Below are 15,023 nucleotides of genomic sequence, written 5' to 3'. Positions count from 1 at the left end.
TTCAAACTTAAAGTACCAACAAATTCCTCCTTTCGTGAGGTCTAACGAATTGTGTCTTCAGTCTATATTTGAACAGAGCAAGAAAACAAGCACAATTAGTGGGTTTGTATTGTAAGTACACAGTTTAAACTGCCTCAGATATATTGCTTTAATTTTTATTCACCTATTCAGTAGGAAAATATTTCATGCAAGAACAGGAGTCACTCTTAATAAGAGCCATCTCTTCACCCTCCTTGCACACGAAGATAGACGATGTTCAACTACAAAACCATGGAGTCTCTGGTTCACTTGACTTACATTGAATCAAGTGGGCACCAGTAAAAATCACAATTTAAATATGCTGAGCATGTCAGCCTGTTCCAAAATATTCAACAATGTGTTCATGTAATCTGAGTACATAGATTTTGAAGAAAAGTGTGATGGGTTGTCCAGGCGGTTGTCCCATGTGCATTGTGCCACAGGTCTCAACCTACACTTTACTGACAGGGCCAAGTCGGCCTAAACAGGTCTTAAGTTGCTTGTGTTTCCATCCAAGGAAACTAACTTGGCAGTTTAGTCTAGACTGTTCCTATTGAAGCAGGGCTAAAACTAATTTGCATGTGCCAGATATCTATCTGACATGGCAAATGGTCGAAAAAAACAAAATGATGGAGTGCAATATAACAGATTGATTGTCACTGGCTGAGGCTTTTGTACGCTTTGCACACATCACCTTTGAATTTCCCTTTCCATGGTTCGAGCCACATGCAGTGTTTAAAGATGGAATAATTCCAATTATTGATTATGAATTGCACATGCTCATCTTACACCAGGTGCTTCTTCCTTTATTCTATGTATTTGTAGTTCCTATAAAATCAAGTACTAACGGGAGTATCAGAGTCTCTTGTGAAACAAAAGGTATCTGTTGACGTCCCTGGTTCTAGGGTAATCAGGTTGAAAAGGTAACCATGACTACATTGTGCAGGAAGCTTTTTAAACAACCATGTTTTTATATTCAAGTCTTTACATTGGAGGAGGTTCCTGAAATCCTCTGAGGCCAGCACAATTAGCTTCTCAGAGGTTGGTTGATTAAAATCGTTTAGCTTTTGCAGAGGGATCACAAGATGTCGGCCCTTAGTGAAGAAGAGATGTTGTTCTTGATGTCTCAGTTTTAGAGAACATTTGCAGGCTTAGGGGTGTTATAAAGAGGGTTGGATTTATTCAGAACCCTTCCAAAATGAAGATTATGGAACCCAAGCAACCAGAGCAATGGACAGTGCGGTCAGAGACGTTGTGAAAGCACCATGAGTTACTGATTAGAGAAAGGAAAGATAGTTAATAAAGAGTCACCGATAAGTTCATGGTGGACAGTCTTCAAAGTGGTTACGACTGGGATTTCTTGTGGGAATCATTATGTTTTTCATGTTCATAATGGGGAAAACAATAAGATGATAATGTTGAAATGTGTGGTGCTCTAGGGAGCTATCTAGTGCAAGAGACAGTACTAGATCAGAGTCCCGCTTGACTGAGTGTTTCCAGGATAATTTTCAAAAATCGTGTAGCTCTGAAATGAGTCAGAAAATTTGTATGAATGAAGATGGTCTGATTTAAGCTGTGGTGTGGAGTTTGTTTGATTGAGGAATACTTTAGAGTGATCTGAGTTGAGAATCGTAACATATTGTGTTTATCACAATTGTAGCACAATCAGTTGTGCATCAGGAAGTAAACCAATCATTTCTGGGTCTTTACAAAGCCATAATTTGAACGAATGTGGTGGGCACATGCTTAGTTTGAAACAGTGGTTGCTGGTGGGGACCACCAACACCTATTTTTGGGAACTATGTAACATAGGATGGCTTACTATAGGCGTTTATGTTCTTCTTTGTGAAGATATTGATCAGATTTACTGATCCAGAATTCATTAATAAATCTTCCACTGTTGGGAACTGTGTTCAGTTCTGATGTGCAAGAAGCAGCTTGGCCTTTAACAAAGCACACCACCGTTACATGATGCAAATGTAGGGCCTGATTTATACCCTTTTAGCGCCGCATTTGCGTCATTTTTTTATGCAAAAGCGGTGCAAAATTACAAAATATAATTAAATTTTGTACGTTTGCACCGCTTTTGCATCACAAAATGACGCAAATGCGGTGCTAAAAAGTATAAATCAGGCCCATAGTCATTCAAAATCTAATTTGAAGTTGATTTTTCTCACTTTGAGTGCTTTGAATTTTATTAAATGTGTTGTGAAAGTCCAAAATTCACAACATTGCTTGCTTTATACTAATTTGGAATTGGCAAATGTTAATATGACAGACATTTTCACAGTGTAGGTTGCATTTTCCACCAATTGCTAAAATGCCATATAATTCAATTTACTCTTAAAGGCACTATATCATTATTTGCATGGTCAAGGTGACTGTACCACGTGAGGAACAGTCGCACGTTGAGCACATGATCAATCTAGCTGTCGGCAACCATTCTGTATGTATTCACAGCTGATGCTCAAATAGGTGAAAGAAAAGTATTTTTGAAAATTGGCATTAGCATTTAAGGCACAACAACAGAGGCAATTAAGTTGCTTTTGCTAGCGTTGATTTCAACAGATGCTACATAATGGGGCACATGTGTGCATGGAATTTTATTACGGTTGAGGTCACCACTCACCTCAAACACTTCAGCAACACTCACACCACGTGATACTATGATACGCATGTCATTTGTTTCAGGTGATACATTTCAATATTTAATCTCTTGGGCATCATTGAACATCATGAGACCCGTTTTGTGTTTCGTCTCTTTAGGTTCCATTGCAGACAGCGAGGTGGGTTAATTGATCCGGCCTCCCAGCGCCACACCCTGCCTTTAGAAACTGCAGTGCATTAGGTTGCATCAGAGGTGTAACCACAAAAGAAGGAGTTAATGCATGTAAAATAATATGCGTGTCAACGGACTGCAGCACTGGTTCAATTGTGAATTAAAAGACGAAGGATTTTAGAGAATGTTCACGTTTTGCCCATACATTCCATATATGTATACAATAGCCACGTACACCACAAACGCAATGGAAGTAGCTTTTGGCTTTCAGTTTGTAATCTAACAATGCATGGACATACGCATTTAATAATGAAAAAATAAACCTATTCAAAATGTTAAATTCAACGAAATCGAAGTATTTTAAAGTCGTTTTCTGTGAATTATTTATAAAATAATGAATTTGATAGAACGTTACAATAAGATATACGTTAAAAATGAACGCTGGAAACTTTCTACAAAACTTCCATAATGGTGGAGGCAATTACGCATCTCTCATAAATAGCTTCACATCATCACACTGTAAATCATTTACACAAGGTTACAGCAAGGACGACATATTCACAATTTGTTCAGTAATGATTAGCAGTGGCGCCTGGTAGAATGTTAAATATTTGAAAGGGGTCGAGTGTAAAAGTAGTTAACAAACAAGGGGGCATATTTATAGGCCCCTAGAGCTACCTTGCGACACATTAACGTCATTTATTTTGACCTTAATATGGCCAAAGGAGGCAAAAATCTCCACTCTGTAACCCTTTGTGCTACATTATGCCTGCTATAGGCATAAAGTATGCAAAGGGGGCATTCCCCGTTAGGGGAGCCGGTAAAATGGTGCAAGGAAACAGTAAAATGGTGCAATGAAATCTATGAGATTTCCATGCACCATTTATTACGCAACTTTTAACACCTGCTCAGAGCAGGCGTTAAAAGGTGGCTTCCATTCTTTAGAATGGGCCCCTATGTACTCTGCAGGGGTAGAGCCAATATTTTGGCGTTACGCCTGCAGGGTACCTCAATAGCGTCATAAAAAAATTACATTATTGCCCCCTACCCTGCACCATGGTGCACCGTATTTTAAATACGGCTCACACATGGTGGCAGTAGGGGGGTGCTAAGGGGTGCAGGGAAAGTGGCGCTGCACTCTGTGCATCGCCACTTTCTATAAATCTGCCCCAAGGTGTGTTATGGAGTGTAACGAAAGAGCCTGACAGTTCCCCAGGGGTTGAAAAGCTGGTAGTAAGTGGTCTATTTTCCTTTACAATTTCGTAATAACTTGACATATTTACCTATTTACAATTTATGATCTTGGTGCTAAATGTGATGAAAGTCCACATAACACTTTTCACAAACTTTTAAATGACCCACTCATCCTCTCAGGTATGAGAGATATGGCCATTTGGGCCTTGATCCCTCTGGGTGAATCATGACTCCCATTTAGCACCGCTCTGGGGAACACTGTCACTGTTACTAATTTTTAGTGATACTCAATTTCCTAATCTTGGTAGGATGGTAGACTGAGTCGCCCAAAAGCTCATGAGGAGCATGCTCCAGCAGACGTCAATGGCGATCACTAACTTCTTGAACCTCTCCACTGGCATCACAATACACTGCTGCCCATTTACGTCTTGATGTTTTGTGGCAAGTGTTGCATCCCGTGGTCTCAGGAATCATGGGGAAATAATAACATGTACACTGGGTGATGTTACTTACTGACCATTGGTGGTAAGCCGATGGTCATTTTTATTAACTCACCCCTTGCTTTTGAGGCATATCACTGTCCCCTCATTACCAAGGGAGACTACTCTTAATGGTAGGGGTTCCACCTCTCCTTCAGTGGGCTCAGCCCACAACATAACATTCCTCCTATACTCAAAAAGAAAATACAACAAAATATAAGGTAATGGGTCACCAAACGTATAAAAAACACAAATAACACATGTGTTAGTCTATCATAACTAGATGCCAATTAAATCTTGGATGACGCCCAGCTTGGTGCCTCATGTTAATACAAAATCTCGTAGTCTTGTGGAGTACTTAGGATGAGGACGTAGATGATACTTCCCAGAACCATTCCTCTGAGTGCCAACTTCCTCAGGATAAATCACTACGTCTGTTCTGGACAGGTCTTCTTCCCCTACATCCTCAGGCACCTGTAGTATAGCAGCCCCATTGGCCAGACTCCGCTCCCAGCAGGGTGCCCAGTGGGGAGTCACCGGTACATCCAGTTGGGAGACCAGAGACCGCCAGACTTTCAGTCCCAACCATCATGTCGGGCATGGCATCCTCGAGAACCTCAGGCCCTGGAGCTGGAGGATGATATTTCTTGAAGAATGATACGTTCCTCGTTATGGACTCAGTTCCTCTTCGCGCAGTGACCAGAGTCCCTCGAACCTTCGGCACAGTCCACGGCATTGGTTCAAAAGGCAGTTTTGAACTTTCCCTCTGGATGCCAATTCTTCCCCAGCACTAGGTCGGAGGTCTCGGTTGCAAGAATGTCTTTTCCTGGACAAATGGTCCTTTTTGACGCTGCATCAACTTAATGCGTCATTCACTTGGTCCTAGACAACGGAAAGACTCTTAAAATGTGGAATCGTATCCATCACCATTCAATGCATGCACAGGGAGCTGGATGCCACTTTAGTAGTAGCGTGAGGGATGAACCTATACTCCTGCAAGAATGCATATAGAGCACACTCTATGTTCTGTCCCTGGACCACAGCAATTCTCAGGACTTTGTTGATGGTCCTCTTAAAATGTTCTGCTTCTCCGTTTGCCTGAGGCCAATATGGTGTGGTTTTGCAATGGTGTATATCTAGATCTTCTGGAGCAGGTGCAGAATAAATCTTCACGTGCGGAGAAGCAGCGCCCATGCCGAGATGCAGCACTCCTCCTCCACCTCAGACAAGGGGCTGCAGACTGGCCGGCAATAGCAGGAGTGGAGCGTCGGATGGTCCTCCGTGTGCAGAGAGGCAACACTCCCCTCTTCCGGATGCAGGCGGTAGCCGGCAGCCTGCAGGAAGTGTGCCACCAGAGCAGAGCACCAAAAGAGCCTTTGCCAGCGCCCCAATAGGCCAGTTTGTTGCATACCGTGGTCTCAGGAATCACGGGGAAATAATCACACGTACACTGGTGGATATGTTACTTACTGACCCTTGGTGCCAAGCCGCCGGTCATTTTTATTAACTCACCCCTTGCGTTAGGGGCATACAATTCTCCTCCCATTACCAGGGGAGACTACTCTTCATGGAAGGGGTTCCACCCCTCCCTCAGTGGGCTCGTCTCACAACATAAAAGCAACAAATACCCCCCAAAGCAGAGCACCCTCTTTTAATTGCACTTGTGTTTTCATAGCCTACTCGCTGACTGACATTACTTCACAACCGGCCCATCTTAGTACAGTGATATGGAATATTCCTGATGACCACCTGCAGCATGTTCACAAGGTCAGTAAGGTGGGTCCAGATGGGTAACAACTCCAACACATACAGCCTTTCACAAGATGATACAACCCCAAGCAGGGACGACCTACACTTGCTTGGTTACAATAAATTAAAAGAGGGGTTGAGCGAAAGGTGATGGAGATTTTGGAGGCAGCGGGCCTGAGAAGAGCAGACTCTTGGTTAAAACAAATGCACCAGATGTACCACATACAGCAGGCAGTCACTTACAGATTTATGGAATCTTGAACTATATCTCTTCAGTGCTTTTCGCAGATAACACCTCCCGGAACCATAAGGCTTGAAGCCTGAATGTGTCAGAGCACGTGTGATGTCAAGTCGCAAGTTCACTAATTGCTCTGCCCACCTGCTACCTCATACACAGACAGACTCCAGCTTCTGCCCACCCCCACCCTTGATAGGGTTGGATGAGATCAGTGGTGCTTAATGAGCCCACCTCACCCTATGACGACCACAGGTGGGGGTGGTGAGGCAGTGATAGTTGACATGCAGCCCCAGGCAGTACAGGGCAAATTATTATGCCTAGAGATACTACAAAAAGTGATGCTACTGTTGTCATATCCGAGTGGACTCTAAAGACTCCACATAAGGGCAGGCCAGGACTGGAGTGAAATAAGCCCTTAGGCCTCCATGACGTGTGGCACATAAGCCTAGTGCATGTGCAGATAAAAAGTGTCTGCCTGGCTGCCTGATCCTCGTATAATGCATTGGACAGTGTGACACTCCCAGGGCAGGCACTAGTAATACCGTGTCGGACTTCATGCACGTTTTCCTGCTTTATGTTCCGTCCACACTGATAGCTAAATAATTATAATAAACAGTGTGTAATGTCATTATGTAATTAAAACAGGAAAATGGGAGAGGTGGAGCCCCAACGCCCCAGGCAGGCTGCCGCTCCTTGCATCATGCTGTTATGCTTTTTTTAGATTATCTGAGGTAATAATATAACTGTTTTCAAAACCTGTGTTCTAAAGAGTTTGAAAATATGCCACATTTTTCTTCTTTCCAAATAAATATTACCTGAGCTTTCAATTTAATTTTTAAAGGTTCATGCCAATACAATGTTAGAAAGGAGAACACTCGAAAACTAGTCTCCATCTATTGCTGTGACTTAAATGTATAGTTCACAACGAGGACAATCCAAGACCAAAGGGCTTTCACAGAATACAAAGACACTGAAAAATGTCACAGGTGTCCCTAGGCAAGGCAGCAAAAAGTTGCAGGTTTTTCTCCTGCAACCCTGGACTCTGTGGGATACGGCATGGCTGGACTAATCTATAGCTCTGAATATATCTAGTTTGATCAAATGCAACTAATGATGCCTAATATAGCCTTATATCCTGCTGTCACGGGCTATACTGGCCATTAAAGTCCCACCCCATCATTAAAGCTCCATGCCAATTAAAATCCCCTCGGACTCCGTGAGGCCTTTGTTCACAGCAACAGCTCTGACCAATATTGGAATGTTGGAGTTCCGGGCTTCTACCAGCCAATAGAAGCCCAGAGTACTCCATTGTTTTCAATGGAGCTCCCAACATTCCAATGGTCTAATACTAATTGATTTTGAAAGCTGCAAAATGGCCACAAGTATGTCCTTTCCCAAAATGTAGAGTAATTGTGTTTCCCTAAACTTCATGAATTTTTGAAGCGGTTTGTGTAAACCCAATCACTTCGTCTTACAAGGATTAATATAATAATATTTTATTAGGAAAAACATATCCACAAGCAATATCAGTGACTAACATTAGCCTTCCAGCCCATTTTCATAAAATTAGGATATTGCAAGCCATCTTGGAGTTGTTTCACCTGATAAAGGAACTTAGCCTTCTGCCTCTTTCATATCCATGGTTAAGGATCTCCTTGGTGACTTGTAATGTCCTTATAATGTACGGCAGGGCATACTTTATACCTTGTATAAAAAGTGGATACAACATAATACAGCATGGTATTGGTCAGAGTCAAGTATTTCAGTATGAGAGAAGGAACTGTTCTTTTAACAATTCATTAAGCATGGAGAGATTAAAGTAAATTGCACAGCAGAGGATTATAGATTCCAAAGGTAAGGAGTCAGAAGTTCAAAAGAATGAAAACAAGAAGAGATAGAAGATGTGAAAAAGCAGAACACAGATCATGATTGAGAAAGTAGGGAGAACTCAAAGCACACAGATATGGAAGCGCCTTGCCATGATAACATTTGAGAACAATACGAAGTATATAGCATTTACATCATGCATGCAATGGAAGCCAACAGAGGAGCCCTATTCCACCCAAGGCCAGTGAATATTTGTAAGGTATGAGAAACTGCAGGGCCCTCTTCACATTGTGCAAGGGGGCCCCATAATTTACGTTACACGACTGGCTGTAAATAGAACCACATTGATAGGTGAAGTGGACAGGAACACAGAAGATGAACACTTGAATTTTGTTTAAGTGGAATCTAAGCCAATATTTGATTGGTAGGCTCAGTATAAGGGGAAGAGCAATAAAGGAACCAAGATAGAATATAAGATCCTTTTCTCAGAAGAAAAAGAAGCAAAATGTTTTTAATTAGAAAATATTAAGGAGCATAAACCAAATAGTTTTTATAACACAGGCAGTTGATAAGAGAAATCCAATAAGTAATTCAAATGGAGCGCAGGTTACAAGCTGCTGTAGAGTAGTGAAAAAGAGGAAGAGGTTGGGAAAACAACCACCTTTCTGTTGAAAGCAGAACACGACGATTGTGACAATCAAACCATGCTCTCTTTTCTGACCTCCTTGACCTGCCATTCTTCTGCTTTTTCCGTGCATGTAAAAGTACCCTGCAGGAATCAGAACTGAGAAACCTTGTTAAGATATAGTATATTTGTTTTGAATCTGAATTGTTATTGATACTTGGCCCTTACATAGCATCCATTTGAGCAAATTGTACAAGAAATTCAAGGCTAATTTTCCAGAAAAAGCAACAGTTAACCTACTACATTAGACATGATTAGGGACAAGAAGGAGGAAGGTCCCACTGGCAGGAGGTGGCTGGGTACCTCAGAAACTGGCCTAAATAGCCCCATGGAGGGGGGAGTCGCTTATGGCCCCTATTGAGGAAACAATGTACTCTGTTGAGAGTGCAAGGGTACCACGTTCTGGCATCTGTGTCTCTAAACTCACTGCACAATGAATGTGTATATTGTAACTGATAGCAAATATGTCACACCTGCTATTTGTTTTTGTTCAATGGCAAAAGTTGAAAAATAAAAAGTGTACAAAACAAGTGACCTCCACATGTCATGCAGCAGTCTAAGGCTTTTGTACTCTCATAACTAAAATGATGGAAGAAGCTAGATTGAAAGTGTGAATAGTTTGTACCGGTAACATTGTTAATAAGGAGGCGATTTAATGATGTCTGATTAAAATGAAATTTAAAGCAGTAAAACCCATAAGTAACAAGCCAAGAATACATAATCTTTTCAAAAGTAAAGGTGCTCTTTCATACTAGTTGTCTTGTCGCTAAGAGCAAGAAGTAACAGATAAATTAGACAAATTAAAAGGGTCTATCAGAAGATCTTACCTATATTAATACATTTCTTTAATGTCTTTGAAAAGTAGAATTTCCAGCCCACAGTTGGGGCATACTATGCTCTGCCGTGCTGTGACTAGAACATCAGGATTTCCACTTAGGCCTGATTATTTGGTTGTCAGTAGTAATAAAGAATTTCCGACAATTTACTTGTGATACATTTCCACAGGACATGCCTTTTTTGTTTTTCTTATAAACTTAGCACCGTTTGACGAATCTCCATGAAACTTTCCAAAAACTTGCTCTTTTTAGTTAGTTTGTGCATGGAAAGTTTCAGGGTGAATCATTAAATGTGGGCTGAGAAAAAAGAGGGTCCCAAAATGCAGCACCCCCATGTATTTTCATGGACTTCATTAAGAAGCACTACCACAAAAAAACACTGAATGGAATTACTCAAAATGTAGCGGGGAAAGTGGAACGTGGTCCACAGATTATACTTTTTGTGATGTGGTATAAATCTGTTCAGTAGATTTTAAGAAATTAAGCTTTAAAAATATTTGTATATGTCAATGGTTGGGTCTGCAAGAGTCTCTAAAGAGTTGCCTGGGAGCTACACTTTAAAAATAAACCATTCTCATTGCCCAGTGAGGTTTTTTTTTCAGGACCACTGGACTCCATCCTCTGGGGCCCTATTTAATTATTTAGTGGAGAGCTTATGCCCCCCCCCTGCCTGAGCCTTTATTGGCCCGAGGACACATCCCCTAGGACCCGCTCTTGCTGGGTCCTGGGGAGACCACCTAATGCCCACGCAGGCATGGGCAGGGAAACATGTTGTAAGCTCCCATTCGGCAGGAGTATTTTTTAATCTCCCTTGTGTTGTTTTTCCCTTCCAGCATTGATACGGGCAGGGGAACAGAAAAACATTATTGCTCTCCCCCAGAGGGAGTAGCATGAATAGTGGTTGCCAGCTTCTGTACCATGCAGGGAGCCGGCGGGAGCCACTTAGGCCAGAGGCTCACCCATGGTCTCCAGTGTGAGCATGATGGGTACCCTAGGCGGGCACCGGGGCATCCACCTATAAAAAAGGCAGAGCCTGGGGGCTGTGGTCCTTGGGGACATAATAGGCTGAGGGAGGGTGGCCCCCTCACCTTTTAAAAAATAAAACCCTAGGGGATGGGTCCCCAGTGTCTATTGAGGCTTGGGAAGGGGGTATTCATTCCCACCCTTTTAATATATATAAATTGCCCTGAGAGAGGAGATCCTCAGAGAATTATGAGGCATGGGAAGGGAGCCTAATGCCCTCTCCCCTTTTAAAAAATTACAGCCTTGGGGATTGGATAGTCCTGGTCTAATGATGCTCGAAGAGGAGGGCCATGCAGTTTCCCTCCCCCGTTAAAATAAGTATGACTCTGGGTGATGTGGTCCTCAGGGCCTAATGAGGTTCAGATAGGGAGGGCCGAATGACCACCCTCTCATTTAAAAAAACAAAAAAAATAGACAGCCCTAAGGATGGGGTCCCCAGGGCCTAAGAAGACTCGGGAGGGGAGCTGTGCCTTAATTTGCAAATTTGCCTCAATAATCACGAAAACATTGCGATGGATCAGCAACCCTAGATATACAAATTTATTTCCCCTTTAATAACTCAAAAACTATTGTACGGATTTACACCAAATAAGTGAAAGCGTAATCTGCATACCGAAAGCTAGTTTCTGCTAAATTTGGTAATTCTGTCCAGTAGTTTAAATGCCAGTGATTAAGATAGTCATTGTAGGACTGGGCACAGTAATACAAATCACACACAATTAGTGTGGGCTGTTCTGGATCCATATGTTCCCAGGCCAAGATAAGAGCCCTAAGCCTAAGTAAAGCTTAATGAGTACTATCCCATTGGCTGATCTTTGAAATAGAAGTACCACAGGAGTCATTGCTGAGACCCACATTATTTAATCTTTGTGTGGTGCCACTGGCCACTCTGATGCACTTCCTCAGTTTTAAAAGTGATCTCCTATGCCGATACCATGCAGATTGTGATTTCCTTTAACGAGGAGTCTAAATCTGTAGCATAGAATTTCCAGCTTTGTCTCATGATGTTGGCTAAATGGATGGCGGTCAATTCTTTAAACTTAAAGTGGGTGAAGACAGAACTGGTAATCCTAGGTGGACCATTCTCTATCGGGTCCTCATCATGACAGCCAGAGCAATTCCGTTTTTGCAAAAGAGATGTCAAGAGTTTGGGTATATATGTATATATATATTTTGACAACAGGATTGATAAAAAAAACTGTTTAATACAATTTGCTCCAAAAGGTTTTTCCATATACACCAACTTTAAAATGTATTGCCACTGCTACCAATGGAGAAACATAATACAGTTCTTCAGGAATTAGTATAATTGATACTATTGCAACTCCCTATATGTAGGTCTGGCTCACACATTCCTGAATGGGCAGCAGCTTCTGCAAATTGACCATGCCAGATTGCTTTGCAACATTCCACGATGTCAGTCAGTAAGGATAGAGTTGCGAGCCATACATCTGTTGCCTAAACACAAAATAGCAATATTCAAATTGCTCTGTATCTGCCATAAACAGTTAGCAAATAAAGTTCCAGTTTCTGTGAATTTCCATTTTAGACTGCATCAATTAACATGCCCCTCACGAACTGCTTCAAACTTATTGCCCAAGACCCCCAGATTTAAGAAGGCATGAAATGGAGGCGTGTTATTTTTCTGCTATTCTACTACAATGTAGAATTATCTCACAATGAGTTTCTGAAATGATTCGAAGACCAACATTTTACAAAGAAAATTAAGAGATGGCTGTTCAATTAATTTGCTCTTTCTGTTCTTCCTTCACTAGTGCCAAGACACCCTGACTGGGGATCAGTTTGAGCTTTCTAAATTTAGTATTCATTCATTATGGTATTGATTGAAAGAGCAGCTTTGTGTTCCCCATTCTCCTCAAATCCTGCACTCAGTGTTCTCTCTGCTGTGAAAGCTCTCATCAATTTTTTGAGGTGGTCGTTTCTATAATATTACTAATAACCTACATCTGTTGAAGTATGGCATTCAGGAGAGTGGCAGGTAGAGGTATGGATGGAATTAGATGTGTGCAGTAAGGTGATGTTTATTTAGCAGCAATCTGCATTACTCTGATTACTGTCAAATGTAACTTTGGCTGGGAGGAAGATGTACTGAGAATGTAATATTCTGCTTTTGTTCACCTGTCATCGTCACCATGGGGGGGGGGAGGGTGGAATAGATACAGCTTGAGAGACATCTAAGACCCTGGCTCCAAGGTACAGCCTTGAGGACGAGTTCATGGAAACTCTTTCATCAAGTTCCTGAAACTATTTGGTACTCTTCAGCATTGTTGTATTTAGTGAGAAGGGCTGATACTTTGCTTTGACCTTATAAAATTGGAAAGGCAAATAATCTAGAATGGGATGGGTTTGTAAATCACGGATTTCTGAGGAACAGATATAGATCGACGTGGTTAGAGATACGTGCAACATTAATCATGAGTTATACCAACGGTCCTAAAGCAGTTGAGAGGTGATCTCCATATTGTGAAAAGGTGTTTGGTTCCATTTTTGGTTCACGTTTTTCGTCTGTTTACTGTGTGCAGTGCTATGCACAAATGCTGTTCACTGCTGTTGATAAAAGCTCAGGATTCAAGGAAGAGTCATACAATGGCTGCCTTGCATATTGATGTGACACTTCTGCAGAGCTGAAGAAACTGACTTAAAATGGTTTCCAGTCACTAAAGTAGGCATTGATTCTTGAGAGTGGAAGTTAAAAAGCTTTCACCTTGGAATGAAATCTTCACTCTTGCCTTCCAACCACGTATTGAGAATACAAATGCAGTTTGGACTAAAACATACATGTTATGGAGTTAAGTGCTATTGCACAAGGAGATCTTGAGGAAGAAGCCCATGGTATTACACTGCAGACTTGCCTATACATTGAAACCTTTACAATTATGACGTTATGCAAAAATTATCCGGGAACAACACAGACAAGCTACTGTTTAAAAAGAGTTATGGCCCTGATTACATTTCCAGAGTTGCATTGTAATCCCTGTGCTAACTGAAGTGGTGGAATTCTGAATTTTGTAATAACTATTACACCTTCACTTGTCTTCCCTGGCAGATTTCAGCAGGTCAGACCGGCTGAAATGTACCAGGAAAAAAGTCAATGGTGTGCCATTCTGTGTCTCAAACACCGATTCTACCTTTATGTCACAATTCCATGTGGCAAATACTCAACCCTTTGTAGTTATATTTACCCTGTATTGTAAATGCGGTAGTGTAGTGGTTTCCAGCCTGTGGTCAGGGGATACCTGGGCGTCCACAAAGCCTCCTTCGGGGGTCCATGACTGCTGAGAAAATTAAATAATATTAACAGATTAGGTCCCCATCTTTCAGTAATGACTCAGTGGGGGAATCTCCGGAATCCAGTAATGATTTAGTGGGGGTTCCCAGGCTCAATTATTGATAAAGTAGGGGTCCACAGAAGTCAAAAGGTTGGAAACCACTGCAGTAGGCTCTTGATGTGCGCTGGTGATGCAGCATTGTAAGTCGGCAAAAATAGTACTGCACTAATCGTTATGCGACTTGTGGCCTTGTGTAGAGTTGGCTGAAAGCAGAACATTTGCCAAAAAGTGGCAGATTTCCCGTTCACTATATTATCAGTGTATTGATGTCAACAGCAAACTGAATATAACAGACTTGATATACACCGCTTTTTGGCTATTGTCCCGCTCTGCCAAACTCCTAATAAAGCCCTTAATATTCTGTACACAAAATGCAGACCCTGTAAGAAACTGACGTTTTAACAGTGTTTAAGTTCGAACTATTTGCACAGTGAAGACTTGTTGTTTGCAAAGTCACTTAAGTGATTACTAAACAAATGTTGTTTCTTTACCAGGGTTAACTGCTATAGTGCCTTGTCATCTCAGTGCCCTTTTGGAGGATTTAAAATGTCAGGAAATGGAAGAGAAATGTAAGTACAATATTACTATGTATTTGATTCTGTTCTTAGCTTTTGAGTAATTTGAGGGACAAGTCCAAACAGTTAGGCTTCAATGCAGTACCTTTTGCTGACTTGTTTGGTTCCTTAAGCTTTTATCAACATCAAGCATGTTTTCTCAGGGCCCACTTGCCACCATGCCACAAGGGAGTGTCAGGATACTGTATCAAATGTGATCAATACAAAAATCTAGTCAAACACAGAAAGGGCACCTTCTATTTAGAAGGAGTGTTCTGAGACTACTAGAGG

At 41.6% G+C, this 15,023-nt stretch overlaps 1 protein-coding gene across 1 annotated transcript in view; it reads left to right on the top strand.

Annotated features, from left to right (window-relative positions):
- Nucleotides 1-15,023, top strand: part of ALDH1A1 (aldehyde dehydrogenase 1 family member A1) — a 440,093-nt gene that overhangs the window by 396,747 nt on the left and 28,323 nt on the right. The window contains exon 13 of the mRNA XM_069228985.1: nucleotides 14,673-14,747. Within this exon, the coding sequence (XP_069085086.1) occupies nucleotides 14,673-14,747 (75 nt within the window). The remainder of the gene's footprint in view (nucleotides 1-14,672; nucleotides 14,748-15,023) is intronic.

Source organism: Pleurodeles waltl, chromosome 1_1 (genome assembly GCF_031143425.1).
Source record: "Pleurodeles waltl isolate 20211129_DDA chromosome 1_1, aPleWal1.hap1.20221129, whole genome shotgun sequence".
NCBI lineage: Eukaryota > Metazoa > Chordata > Amphibia > Caudata > Salamandridae > Pleurodeles > Pleurodeles waltl.
Note: the sequence above shows the minus strand (reverse complement) of the source record. Positions and strands in the feature narration are given on the sequence as shown.